Source organism: Bos indicus, chromosome 10 (genome assembly GCF_029378745.1).
Source record: "Bos indicus isolate NIAB-ARS_2022 breed Sahiwal x Tharparkar chromosome 10, NIAB-ARS_B.indTharparkar_mat_pri_1.0, whole genome shotgun sequence".
In the NCBI taxonomy this organism is placed as follows: Eukaryota; Metazoa; Chordata; class Mammalia; order Artiodactyla; family Bovidae; genus Bos; species Bos indicus.
The window spans coordinates 12532239-12545817 of NC_091769.1; the positions used below are offsets into that span (position 1 = coordinate 12532239).

Consider the following 13579-nt stretch of genomic DNA (forward strand, 5'->3'; position numbering starts at 1 on the left):
AAAATAGGTGGTGGAGCCAGGATGAACCCAGGTTGGTTGGATTGGGTCTTCAGAAATGACATTTGAGCTGGGCTTTGGGGAATGTCCAGGGAGATATCAGGCAGGGAAAAATGATAATCTTTTCCATGTGTGTGGTGTTTAGGGTTTATCTAGCACCCTTACTTTCAATTAATCCTGTTTGTTCACATTCCAGACCTGGGGGGGCGGGGCTGGTAGCTTGGTTAGGATCTGAGAAGGAGGAGGTTATTTGAGCTTTGTTTGGTTTTTAAAATATTGGAGGTGGGTGCTCCTCTCATCCACTGACAGGCCAGCCTTGAGTGTAGAGCTCTGTTTCAGTGCTCACTGGAGATCAGATATTGAGAGCTCCAACTCTGGGGCTTTCTTCTGACTCCACAGTTCTGTTCCAAGAATTTCTCTGCCTCCGTGAGGGACCTTCTTGCTAAATTCATTGCTTGAGTCAATAATCTGGACAGTGAGATTTAACTGGGGAAGTGATCTCTAAACATCCATCCCAAAGTTTTTTGTTCCTTGAGACTCAAAAGTGAGAGGACCCTAGGGAACACAGACCTCATTTCTCTCATGCTCCTAAAGGTGAGTTTGGGCAAAGGTTGGCTCATAGCCTGCCTGTTTCAGATCTCAGAGAAGCCAGTAGTGTGAGCAGAATTTTGCGTGCAAAGAGTAGAAGGACTTAGCTGCTTAATCCAGCACAATTTTGATGAGTGGGCAGGATGGAGACCAAACTCAGCAATACATCTCAGAGCTACGTGGTACAAAAGAAATGAAATGTAATTCCTTTAGGACTTCTGAGATAACATGCAGTGTTCAGAGCATGGAACTGAGTTGGGAAATGTGGGTTCTAATCCAAGGCCCCCTCTAACTATGTGACCTTGGACAGACCCCTTCCCGTCTCTGGGGGAAATGACAGAGTCCAACTAATCATGAAAATGTTCTGTTTAGCTCTAACATTCATTGTTAATGTCCTGTGTCTAAGTGAGTTCAGTTCTGGCAGGCCCAACACAGCGGTTATCTGTCTGATCAACTGACCTTCAATTAGCGTATTTGTGTGGTGGCCCCAAAAGGAGAAATATCCTGCCCAAGGTTGGATAGCTGGAAAGTTTCCAAACTGGAATGGGAACGTGGTATCCTAACTTCCCATTCAGTGCTATCTTCCCAGATGACTGCTCTAAGAAGCCAGAGGCTTCAAAAAGAAAGGGAGACTCAGAGCATTACCTCTTTTAAACAAACAGGGGCCTCTCTCCTAACAAAGCTGTCAGGGCAGGCTTCACTGAAGGTGGCTGTGAAACCTGATACTCTTTTCTGGGAAAGCATCTGTGGTTTGGTGTATGTTAGACCAGCAGTTTTCAAAATGCCTCTGACTTTCCTCCCAGTCTTTCACAGTAATTCTGTTTTCATTTAAACTCTGCAAATTCTCAATTTTCCATTTTATCAGAACTAGAGAAAGCTTGCCAAGCAAGTCAAGTATACTTGTGATTTCAAAAGAGAATTTGTAACTTACTTAAAAGACTGTTCAAGGTCTTTAGTAGCAGCTCTTTGCCAAGCAGTGAGAGCAGTGCTAATTACAACTGTTCTTATCTATTTATTAAAACGGATCCAGTATGAATTTTAATTAACAGCATTATTTAAAAAAAAAAAACAGGTTGAAATACTGGCTGTCCTTGACAGTAAATTTGTATTTATTTAAAATTGAAAACCTATACTCAGGACTTTCTGGCACGAACAGCTGCCTTCTGAAAATTAGTTCAAATAACTAAAAAGCTATAACTATTTAGAAATGGTTTTTGAAAACATGTGAATTTTCAGTTTCACCCCAGGTTTCTTATAGCCAGAGAGAGGGGTAACTGCCTTTGCTTATATCATTATGTATGTGTTTGGCTGCCCAAGACCTGTGATCATGTTAGAGGGAGATAAATTAACCTGCCCTTCACTAACAGACTGAGGCAAGCCATTCTGTTTGAATTCTTCAAGGATTCTCTGAAAATCCAATCTTTGATCTGTGTTTTTCTTTTCTGTTCTTTTTTGGCCATGCCGAGCAACATTAGGATCTCAGTTCCCCAACCAGGGTCTGAACCTGGGTCATGGCAGTGAAAGCCCAGAATCCTAACCACTAGGCTACCAGAGAACTCCTGTCTTGCAGGGTTTTACTGAAAAGTTGTTGAGATGATGTACATATGTCACAGGCCCTCCACCAGTGTGGATTCCTTTCCCTACTCCCTTTTCTGTGTTGGTACTCATTTTTGTGATTTATGCAAGAGTGTGTACTCACCCCTGCAAATTGCCTTACTTTACCTACGAAACTTTAACTCATAAAATGAGCATGCCTTGTATGTCATTCACACAGACCTATCAGTTCACACCTCTTCCCTGACTAATGGGTCCCTTTGAGCATCACTTGGAGAAGGCAGGGAAACTAGGCTTAACAAGTCAGCCATGCCCCAAAGGTAAGGAAGTCAGAAGTAGGGAAAGGGCAGACAGAGTGGTCAGGAGTCAAGGAGGAGGAGGGTTGGGGAGAAGTCAGAGCCACAACTGCTCAGGAAGTTTAAGCAGGGGAAAGAGAAGTAGAGGGCAGTGGGAGCCAGCTCCCAGGAACAGGAAAGACACTTGGGCCTCTCCCTTCCTCTCTTGGCAGCCAGGGGTGAGGTGTGGCCATGGGATTAGGCTCATCATTGCTATTAAATAGGGGAAATAATCTTTGTATCTCCCTAAGGGCTAAGCTCAATGCCTCATCCCTAGCAGAAGCTCTGCAAGTATTTGGTTGTTTCCTCACGGAAACAGCCTGTTCCTCTAACAGGTCAGGGTCTCCGGTTTACAGAGAAAAGGGAGTAGGGAAAGGCATCCACACTTGTGGAGGGCCTGTGACATACGTACATCACCTCAACGACTTTTCAGTAGAACCCTGCAACACGGGAGTTCTCTGGTGGCCTAGTGGATAGGATTCTGGGCTTTCACTGCCATGGCCCAGGTTCAGACTCTGGTTGGGGAACTGAGATCCTGCATGTTGCTTGGCATGGCCAAAAAAGAAAAGAAAAAAAACCTCTGCGAGAATAGATTGTGATTGCCATTTTGCAGCTCAGAGGCTTGGAGAAGATAAGTAACTCAGCCAGAGTTGCATAACTAGCTGGTGGTCCTTGTCACCAGTTCATGAGCCCATTATTTGGGTTTTAACCCAGTCTCCTCTGATAACTTTCCCTGTTACCCTGGGCAAGTCAGGGCAACTTCATAAACCTATATTACTGAGCACTTAAATGAAAAGCAGTAAAAGGGACAGGCATAGACCGAAGTGACTATAAAGGGGACATTGTGCAAAGTGCTACAAAGGCATTTTGCTTTTCTTCCAGATCTCACGCTGTTCATCTGTAAAGTGAATAGGATGAACTAGGGCAGGGTTTGGCAGACTTTTACTGAGAAGGGCCAGACAGTAAATATTTTAGGCTTTTGCAGGCCTTATAGTCTCTATCACAACTACTCAACTCTGTCCTGGTAGCCTGACAGCAGCCACAGACGATAAGTAAACAAATAGGAATGCCCTGTGGTGTTTTCCTGAGAGTTCTCCTACCTGAACAATTTGAAGATGTAATATCAGCATAGAACAATTCATTTTTTAAATAAAATACTCACCCAGCTGCTATCTGTGGAGTTTCTCAGCTAGAGGAGCTTTCACTTTTTATTCTGCTCTGATAATCTAGAATCAGAATAAAGTGGGTTTTTTTGTGTGTGTGTGTGAATGATTCTAGTCAGAGTTCACACTTGAAAATATTTCCAGGAAAAAAAAAAATGATGTAGTATCAAACACAGACACATAGTAACTAGAGTCTTTCTTTTAACACTGGCTGCAAAAAAAAAAAAAAAAAAAAATCAAAGCTAAGAATATTTCAGACAACATTGTCTTGGTTTGAGAGTGCCTTTTATGAACCCGGTAAAGAAATGGTAAATGTTTGTATAGTTATCAACACAGTCTAACTTAGCTTGCTCTGAAACTTTTGTACCTGGGTTTGAAGCTATCAGTGTTATTTGTTCTGGTCCCAAATGATAAATATCTGACCTTTCTTGACCATGCATAGTTGCAGAAAGCTGGAGTTGAGGCTCTAACCTGGCTAAAATGCCTTATTGTACTTGAAGGATGTTGGGCTCTTCTTTGTAGAGAGAGCTGCAGGCTTAGGTAGAAAGAACGGGCTGTCTGCATGAGATGCTGGTTGGCGAGACAGCCCTTTGCCACAGAGCACCAGTGGTGAAAAGATCTGCAAGGTGGGGAATGAGACGGCTCTTTTGGAACCCATAGCCACATTCTGCCCCGAGCATAACCCCCAGGAAGAGGTCTGTCAGTCTTTCTTCAGTGTGCTACAGGCTATTTTCTTCCTGGCAGGAAGAAACCAACAGGAGCCCTAAGCAGACAAACCTGGTGTCTCTTTAGGAACCAGTCTTCCCTTTCTTGTCAGGTTTAGCATTTATTCCGCTGCCTGCGCTGCCAGCCAGCCAGCTGTCTGCTGTGAACAAGCAGCAGCCACCAGCGCCCTTCCTGCCCCTGTGGGCCTGCCTTTGCTAGCTTGCAGGTAGTTCACTGTGCCCCCGAAGCGCTCACCCTAGTTAGTCTGAGGGGTTCCCTCCTCTGTTTCTCTCTCTGTCTCTCATTTTTTGGCTGCAGCATGCGGCTTGTGGGATCTTAGTTCCCCAACCAGGGATCAAACCCAGGCCCTTGGCAGTGAGAGCATGGAGTCCTAACCACTGGACCACCAAGAGTTCCCTAAACTCTTAAATAATAGTCGACTTCCCCCTAGTTATCAGGGAAATATGGCAAGAATCAAATCCTCAGTGTTAAGGCTTCTTTTCCTCATAAAATTCTCTTAAGCTTTCAGCATTCATCTGCTGCTGGGTGCTAGCAGAGGACAAAATGAATCATAAGAAACAAGCAGATATTAACAGAAAAACTCAAACATCTGATCACACATTTAGAATGACTTATTTTTTTCTATAGATGTGTGTCTACTCATACAACAGGGTAATCTTTTTTTCCCTAGTGTATGTGATGGGATTAAATATGAATTTAGGTAATCATGGTGTTCTACAAAAAACAGCATGACTTCTAGATGCTCTGCCACCTGAATAAACTGGAAATATAAAACTGACAGAAAATACTTTAATGTGGGGGAGTGGGCATATGGATGATAGACAAGTAAAATAAGTTAACATATTTCCGAGTATGAAAAGTGCTGTGAAGACAATAAGCAGTGCATGTGATGGAGAGTGAAGGTAGTGGGCCCCCGTCAGCCAGGGAGAGCAAGGGAGGCCTCCTGGAGGAGAAGTCCAAGTAGACATGAGCAGAATGAGGATTCTTCTGGATTTCTTCCCCATGCTCCATAGGGGAAGACGAGGGAACATTTGCAAAGACTCAGAGCAGGGACAGACGTTGATGCATTAGAGGAAAGAATGAGAGGTCAGGATTCTTGCCTGGGGATTCCCATGGAAGGAGGAGCCTGCAGGCCACAGTCCATTGAGTTGCAAAGAGCTGGGATACAGTTTAGCAACTAAATAGCAACAACAGATACTTAGTGAGTAAGGGGAGAGTTGCTTCATCAGGGCCCTGTGGTTCACATATGGAGTTTGGGTTTTATCTGAAGTTCAGTGGGAAATGATGTAATGAGGAATCGTAGTTAAAAGGTCACTACCTAACTGCTGTGTACAAAGTGAATGGTGGGTGTGTGAGGGTGGAAGCAGGGAGTCCAGTTAGGAGGTTATTGTAGGTACCCAGCATATATTTGTGTGTGTATCTTTGAGAGGTATTTTGAAGACAGAATCACCTGGACTTGGTGGTACTGTGGATGTGGAGGGCCAGTGAGAGGGAGGCAAGGAGTTTGGCTTGAGCAGCCGGGTGGATGGTGGCGCCATCTGGTGAGAAAAGGACGAGTATGGGAAGAGCGGGTTCCGGGGAGACAAGTTCCCACCCTGGAATGAGTTTGAGGGTTTATGTCACCTCCGAGTGGATGCCTCTGAGAGGCAGTTGCACAAATGGACTTAAAGCTTATGAACAAGGTCAGGGCTGGAAGTAGAAATTTGTCAATTACCAACAAAGGTATGGTTATTAAAATCAAGGACCAGCTGATGCTACTCTGAAAGAGAGGGAGAGGGGGAGAGAGAGTTTAGGATTAAGCCCTAAAGAACTCCAATGTTTGTTTATTTGGCAAACATTTATGAACTCTCTTTGTCAGAGACCTGTGTAGGAACTAGGGATACAGTCAGAAATAAGGCACAGTTCCAGCCCACAAGCGGCTCAGCCTGTCAGAGGAACAGGAGTTGATCCAGGTTTTGTGGGGTCTGACACTTTAAGAAAAGGAATATAAAGCCATTGCTACAAAATTAAACATGAGGCCTTGGAATGGTTTGTGTAGGGGGCAGAGGGACCCTGAGGTTTAAGGTTTATCAGTTCTGTGGTAAACTCCCCTTAGTGGGGAAGACAGAAAAGTAAGACTAAACTTTACTGTATCTTGTGTAATGATATAGTTAAGTGCTGAGAGATTTAGCACTGCTGAGAGTGGACATCTCAACAGAAAGTCAAGGAAGGCTTCGTAGGTGAGGTGATGCTTAGCTGAATCTTGAAGGACAAGCAGGGGTTGGCTGACGGAAGAAGGGATAGGAGTCTCTTGCTGCTGCTGCTATTAAGTCGCTTCAGTCATGGCCGACTCTGTGCGACCCCATAGATGGCAGCCCACCAGGCTCCTCCGTCCATGGGATTTGCCAGGCAAGAGTACTGGAGTGGGGTGCCTTCTCCGATAGGCATCTCCTAGGCGTGTGTAAAGGCCAGTGCAGCTTCACCCTCTCTCCTTCCCCTGGCCTTTATGCATGTCAAGGCATGTTTTTAAACAGTTTAAAAAAAAAGCAGGTGAAACTAATTTTAATAATGCACTTCTAGCTACTGAGTTCTTAAAGTGAGGCTAGTCTGAATTGAGATTTGCTATAAGTATGAAAGGGTTTCAGAGGGTTACTTTGAAAAAAAGGGGCTTCCCAGGTGGTACAGTGGTAAAGAATCTGCCTGCCAGTGCAGGAGATGTGGGTTCAGTCTCTGGGTTGGGATGATCCCCTGGAGGAGGAAATGGCAACCCACTCCAGTAATTCTTGCCTGAGAAATCCCCTGGGCAGAGGAGCCTGGCAGGCTGTAGTCCATGTAGTCTCAAAGAGTTGGACATGATTGAGCAACTGAGCATGCATGTATGAGAAAAAAGGTAAAATTTTTTGTTAACATTTAAAAATTAATTACAAGTTGAACTATAATTTTGATATATTGAGTTAAAGTACATTATTAAAATTAATTTCACCTGTTTATTTTACTGTTTAAAAATGTGACCACTAAAAAAATTAAAATTACAAATGTGGCTTGCATTCTGTTGCTATCAGCAAGGACTGGACTGTAGGTAAGAGGAGGCTAGAATATGCTTAGCTAAGGAGAGTCCCCCCTGAGGACACTGAGCCCCCAAGGTGCAGGGAAGGGACATGATGTCCTTCTCTCAGAAAATCACTCTGGCTGAGGGGTGAACAATGAACCAGAAGAACAGACCAGGAGTCAGGAGGCTGTTATGGGATTGTAGGCAGGAATGAGGCCACACTGGAGGACTTTGAGGAGCTACGCCTGACAGTTGTACACAAGTTGTGAGGGGAGGAATTTGGGTAGACTTTCAGGTTTCCAGCCTAGAAAAATGAGTGGATCAGGGTGCTAGACTGTATTCAGTGACGTTATGGCTCAGACCAGGGATTTAGAAAATCTTTATTGGATGAATGTCTAAAAGAATATCACATGCACAGTTTAGGAACTGTGTCTCTGATGATCTAGAAAGGGAGAGGTGTGATCACCCGCTGTGTCGGTGGGAGATAGGAACTGGAGGTCAGGGGGACAGGCCCCCTGAGGGGTTGCCCTGTTCACCACTGGTCAATGAGCGGCTGCAAGGGACCCTGTCGCTCATCCTCATCAAGATGCCTCACAGGTGTTGGGGGCTTGGCTGGTATGAGAGAAGTCTTTAGTTTCCTCAGCCTCTTGGTTAATTTTCATGAGGAGATGGTGGGGTGGGGGGCGCTGAAGAAAGAGGGGGATGATTGGTGTGTTGTGAGAGTTTCATGGGGGAATGTGTGTGTAATAAGGGGATACTCTGAAAGCACCTCATTGCCGGTACCAGTACCCACATACGGACCCATCTGTCACACTGAAATGTAGGCAGACGTTTACATCCATTTACCTGAAATGTCAATAGTTTGAAACAGAGCCACTAGGAAATATAAATTTGACTTCATGTGAGTTAGTAAAAGTAACAACAAAAACAAACCTCTGAAAAGAGATTAGGAGACGGGGAATTCTGGCACTATTGTTGTGAGTGCGGACGGGTCACAGACCCCTTCTGCATCTCCGTCTTGTTATCTGCCAAGATAGCATCAATACTAGTCTTGTCTGTTTCATAGAGTTAGTATCAAGTGAGAAAATGCATGTGAAGGGCTTCAGAAAGTTAGAAGTGCCTACTGAGGGTAGAAGACGTTGATATGTACAATGAAGAGGAAACCATAGAGAAGTACTTTGATTTAAATAAGTCTGAATGGAAGAGAAATCACGAAGCATGTGCTTCATGGGGCGAAAGTCAGTCTCTCCTTTGCTTTTGTGAACAGAACCACTCATCCCAAAGGGTAGCTTGGCTGCTCATATTTCTCCGAACTCACTGGTGAGAATCGGACATAATAAATAGTGAGGTGGCTGGGTTGTGGGGTTTGGTGCTGTAACCTCCTGTATTCCAGTGAAAGAGCGGATTTGTCCAAAAAATGCACAGTGCCCCCTTCATAGTCATACTGGTTGTTTCTGTTTTGTTTCATTCCTTGTATGTTCGTTCATCCATTCGACAGTGTGTGTCCAAGCAGTCAAACCTCTACCCCCTTCAAAGATGACCTAGATTTCACCTACTTTTCAGAGGCCTCCATGTCCATCCTAGCACAGTACCTTTATCTGTGTCTCTCATTTCTTCAGGCACATTCTGCCTTGTCATGTGGTGATGTTATCGTTGGTCTTGATTCTTTTCTGTAGAAAAGAATCCATGCCCTGGACACCTTTGTATCCCCACAACACTAGCACAGTTCCAGGTAGACAGCAGGTGCTCAGAAAATAAGAACTGAATGAATGAGCAAATTGGGTGGATGAATGTTGGGTAGCCCCTAATTGGGCAGCATTTTCTACATTTTCTGATCAGGCAGAGATGGGAGTGTAGTAAGTCCAGTTCTGCTTCTTGCCATGGAGGTTGATGGGATGGTGGAGGCAATGCTAAGGTAAAGACGATTACCGGAGGAGGCCATTGCTGACTGTTCACTCATTCAGCCAGTATTCACTGCTGCTAAGTCGCTTCAGTGGTGTCCGACTCTGTGCGACCCCATAGACGGCAGCCCACCAGGCTCCCCTGTCCCTGGGATTCTCCAGGCAAGAACACTGGAGTGGGCTGCCATTTCCTTTTCAAATGCATGAAAGTGAAAAGTAAAGTGAAGTTGCTCAGTCGTGTCCAACTCTTCGCGACCCCATGGACTGCAGCCTACCAGGCTCCTCCGTCCATGGGATTTTCCAGGCAAGAGTACTGGAGTGGGGTGCCATTGCCTTCTCCACTGAACCCTTGCTAAATGCCAGGCAGCGTTCTTATGCTTGGCATATAAGCAGGTATCATAAATGAAATAGATAGTCTATCTTTAAGGTTCTAGTGGGACAGTCAATTTATTTGTGTTTGCCAGCATACAAATGAAAGTGAAGTGTTAGTTGCTCAGTCATGCCTGACTCTTTGGGACCCCATGGACTGTAGCCTGCCAGGCTCCTCTGTCCATAGAATTCTCTAGGCAAGAATACTGGAGTGGGTTGCCATTTCCTTCTCCAGGGGATCTTCCTGATCCAGGGATTGAACCCAGGTCTCCTGCATTGCAGACAGATTGTTTACTGTCTGAGCCACCAGGGTATCCCATACAAATAGCATATAAATAAATTGGGGAAAGTGCTATGAAGGAAAAGAACAGGTGTCCATAAAAGAGAATTAGATGCACACCTTAGCTTCCCAGAGGAAGGTGACATATAAATGCAGACCTGAACCATGCGGGGTGGGGGAAGAGGGTTCCAAACAGAGGAGGAGGGACCGTGTGATGCGGGTTTTGAGGTGGGTGAAGAGGGTGGTGCTGAGGGACTGAAGGACAGTGTCGCTGGGTTACTGCGCCTCAGTGAGTGGACACACTTGACTGGGACTGCTGCATGCAGACTGAAGCCAGACTGTGGAAGGCAGGCTGGGACGTGTTAGAAACATTTTCTGGGGCCGCGTTATGTCTGGGTGTGTTTCTGTGTTCCCACATGAGGGCTCCCTGGAGAGAGAGGGAAGTAGGGAGGAGGGGGGAGGGTCTCTCTAAACATCTTGTGATTCCTGTCCCTGTTTGCAGCCGGGCGATGGGACAGTTGTGGTGGATGAGCAGCAGGATAACAAGAAGCTGAAGGTGGGTGCCATGTGGAGTCTGCCCAGGGGGCCACTGCAGGGTTTCAGAGGATGACCACAGACCCGGGGCACTGTGGCCCAGAAGCTGGGGATCCTGGGCTGGGCTCAAGCCTGGGAAGCTCCTGGGAACTCTGTCAGGGTGAGCAGGGAGGGAGCCAGAGGGACTGTCACCTCCAGGTGGCCTTGGAGGGGGCACTAGCTTGGGAGCTAAGCCCAGAATGTCACTGCTCACTGCCTGTGTGAGCATGGGCCTCAGATTCTGCATCAGTAAAATGTCTGGACTAGACAAACTCAAGTCCCACTTTGTAGCCCCAACACTCTGATTGGTCTAAAAGCACACTTACCTGTGGCTTTGGAATGCCCTAGAACTAAGAGAAACATACAAAGGGCGGGCCAAGGGGATCTGAGGTTTCTGAAAATCTATGTCTTAGCTGCCTTTGGTCTGTGGGGCATTTGGGAAGAAGAATGAGGACCTTAGAAGAGGCTGGGTCCTGAATGAAACTTCCCCCATCCTACGAAAATTCCTAGGACTGTTGTGAAGTATTGTGTGACCATAGCCACTAGATGGCAGAAGAGTTCAGATCCAGAGGGTTGGCTGGGAAAGGAAGACGACTGAGCAAGTCTGTCTTTGGGTGTTTCCTTGTAAATCAGATGGTGTTTCTACGTGTGTCACTAGTGTAAAAAATGAACAAAAAATCCAACTGAGTCAATGTAAAGATCGGATTGGCTTTATTCAATCATTCCTGACTTGGGCAGCATCCCATTTAGCAAATAGAAAGGAGTTCCTGGTTGCTTCAGGCAAGGTCACCTTCCTTTGGGGGATAGGAAGGGTCTATCAGTAGATCACCTCACTAGTGTGCTAACCAGCTCATTCCAGGCTAACTGGTTAAGAGTACGTTCCTGGGAGGGGCTGAAACTGCAGTTAGGTTAGGTATCTTATGTTTCAGTTTGGTGATGTGAGCAGAGCACAAGTGACTCCATTTTGGGCCTTTGGTCTCTCTTAACGCTACGAATGAGTATGTGTCACATCTGTGTGTCTGCATATACAGATGTGTGTATGTGTGTACCTGTGAAGGTCTCTTGAGCACATGGATAGAAAAGAAAGGGCTGGATTCCGAAGACCTGGGTCGTTGTCTTAACTCTTTCACTGACACCCCAAAGACGGATAAGCACGCGGCCTTGTTGACTTTTCGGTTTTTTCCTGTAGGTGGATATCATAGCCTTGCTTGTCTCCGGGGGTGGGGCAGTGACAGAGCACCAGGATGTTCTCTGTGGACTGTCAGGGGCTGTGCGCATGCACAGTGGGGCTGTCTGTGAGGTGTGTGGGTGAAACTGTTTCTTAGAGGGTGGACTTGCGGGGATGGACACCCTCAGGAATGTGGTGTCCTTAATATACATCGTCTGCTCCCTGTCAAGAGCTTGGGGAATGACTGGGAATGTAGAATTAACCAGTCGTAGAAGAGTTGAGGGGAGGCTGAGAAGGGAAGCACCGTAACTCTCCTGTTGAGGTGAAGGGAGAGGGGACGCCAAGATAAGGCTCTGATCTTTACTTTTCATGAGGCCCCCCCGTGTGGCGCCTCCCCTGGCTTGGACGGGGGCCCACTGAGGCCTGTGCGGCTCTTTCCTGCTCAGCTTTCATCCATGCTGACCCGAGGGAGCAGCTCGGCCTCTCTGCACAACAGCACCATCCGCAGCACCATCTACCAGCTCATGCTCCACAGCCTGGACCCTCTGGGGGAAGGTAAGCAAGGCCTGCCCAGACCTGCGTGGTCTCCCTGTCCACTCCTTCCCTTCTGAGCTGGGCAGAACCGGGGCTTGTGAAGCGCAGAGGCAGTGGAGCGAGGGCGGGAGTCGGAGGATGGCAAGGGCAGCCAGTCGGGGAAGCCTCACCCAGAGGACCCTGTGGAGCTGCCCTTACTTATGCACACCCCTCCCTCCCTGTCTCTTTGTCCCTCCTGTGAAACGAAAGGGGTTATCTGCAGTGAGTGGGGCCCTGAGGGTCGCGTGCCCTGCGCTGGTTTTTGTGGGGGCTGCCCTCAGTGACTTTCTGCAAAGCCCACTCCCATGAGTCAGCCCCGATGTCCCACAGAGTCTCCAGCCGGATAGTGTGGCCAAGGTTGCTTCTGGGGGCACCTCCTGTGGGGCCCCATGGCTGGAAGTTCTGGCTGGTACCTTCCTTTGCTCTGTATTCAGCTCTGGAGTCCCAGGAAGCTGGCTGACCCCTCCCCCAGCCAGGAATCCCAAAGGACACCTCGAGAGCCAGCAGGACCACTTCTGGGAGTCTGAGGGTCCAAAGTGCAGTGGAGGCTAAAGTCCAACTTGACAAATGATAGAAACAGCTGAGAGTCTCACCATCCTCCTTCCACATCTTGCCTATTGCCCCGCTTCCTCAGAGCGCCGTCTCGGACACGCTTTGCAGGCCCCGAGGGGCGCTCTCAGGTACACTCCTATTCTCTTGGGGCGCCTCTGTCTCTGGGATGCTGGTGCAGAACTGGAGCCAGGCAGGAGGCCCATCAGAGAAAGCTGACTTTGGGGCAGAAGCCAAGGAATTGGAGTGCAGTTGGGCAGGAGGCCGAGGCCTGAGGTGAATGTGACACCAGAGACTGACCCGTGAGGCCCAGGGACAGATTTTAGGGGCTTCAGAATTTCTCAGACCCTGAAGCGTCTTCTTCACATAATATACTGGGTGTTTAAGACAAGCATATTGTACTGTGAAAAGTAGAGTCAAAGATAAGGTGATCAAACTTTATGTACAAAATCTTGAAGGTGAGTCTCCACAGACATTGGGAGAGGCCACCCCCATGTCAGCTCCAAAAAAACAGCACCCCTGGGGTTTCAGGGTGCAGTCTGCAGCATCGGCAGCCTGTGGGTGGTCAGTGCTGGGCGTGTATCTGGCCAGGGCACCGTGAAGGAAGCTGTATCCCTGGGTTAGGCCTGGCTCTCCTTGTGGAACTGCCGTCTCTAGTAAAGTCCTAAAGATAAAGACCTTTTCCTGAATGGGCCTCCAGGGCCCCCTGCCTGATCCTCTTCCATGACCAGTAGCTGCCCGCTGGCCTACTTGTCCTAACAGGATTATGTGAAGT

The 13579-nt window shown here is 47.2% G+C and overlaps 1 protein-coding gene across 4 annotated transcripts in view; it reads left to right on the forward strand.

Annotated features, from left to right (window-relative positions):
• Positions 1–13579, forward strand: part of SLC24A1 (solute carrier family 24 member 1) — a 51100-nt gene that overhangs the window by 25270 nt on the left and 12251 nt on the right. For 3 of the 4 annotated variants that reach the window (XM_070796919.1, XM_070796918.1, XM_019968142.2), the window contains 2 exons: positions 10444–10497; positions 12129–12237. In XM_070796919.1, coding sequence (XP_070653020.1) covers positions 10444–10497; positions 12129–12237 — 163 coding nt within the window. The remainder of the gene's footprint in view (positions 1–10443; positions 10498–12128; positions 12238–13579) is intronic. The other variant, XM_070796920.1, reaches the window with a different exon arrangement.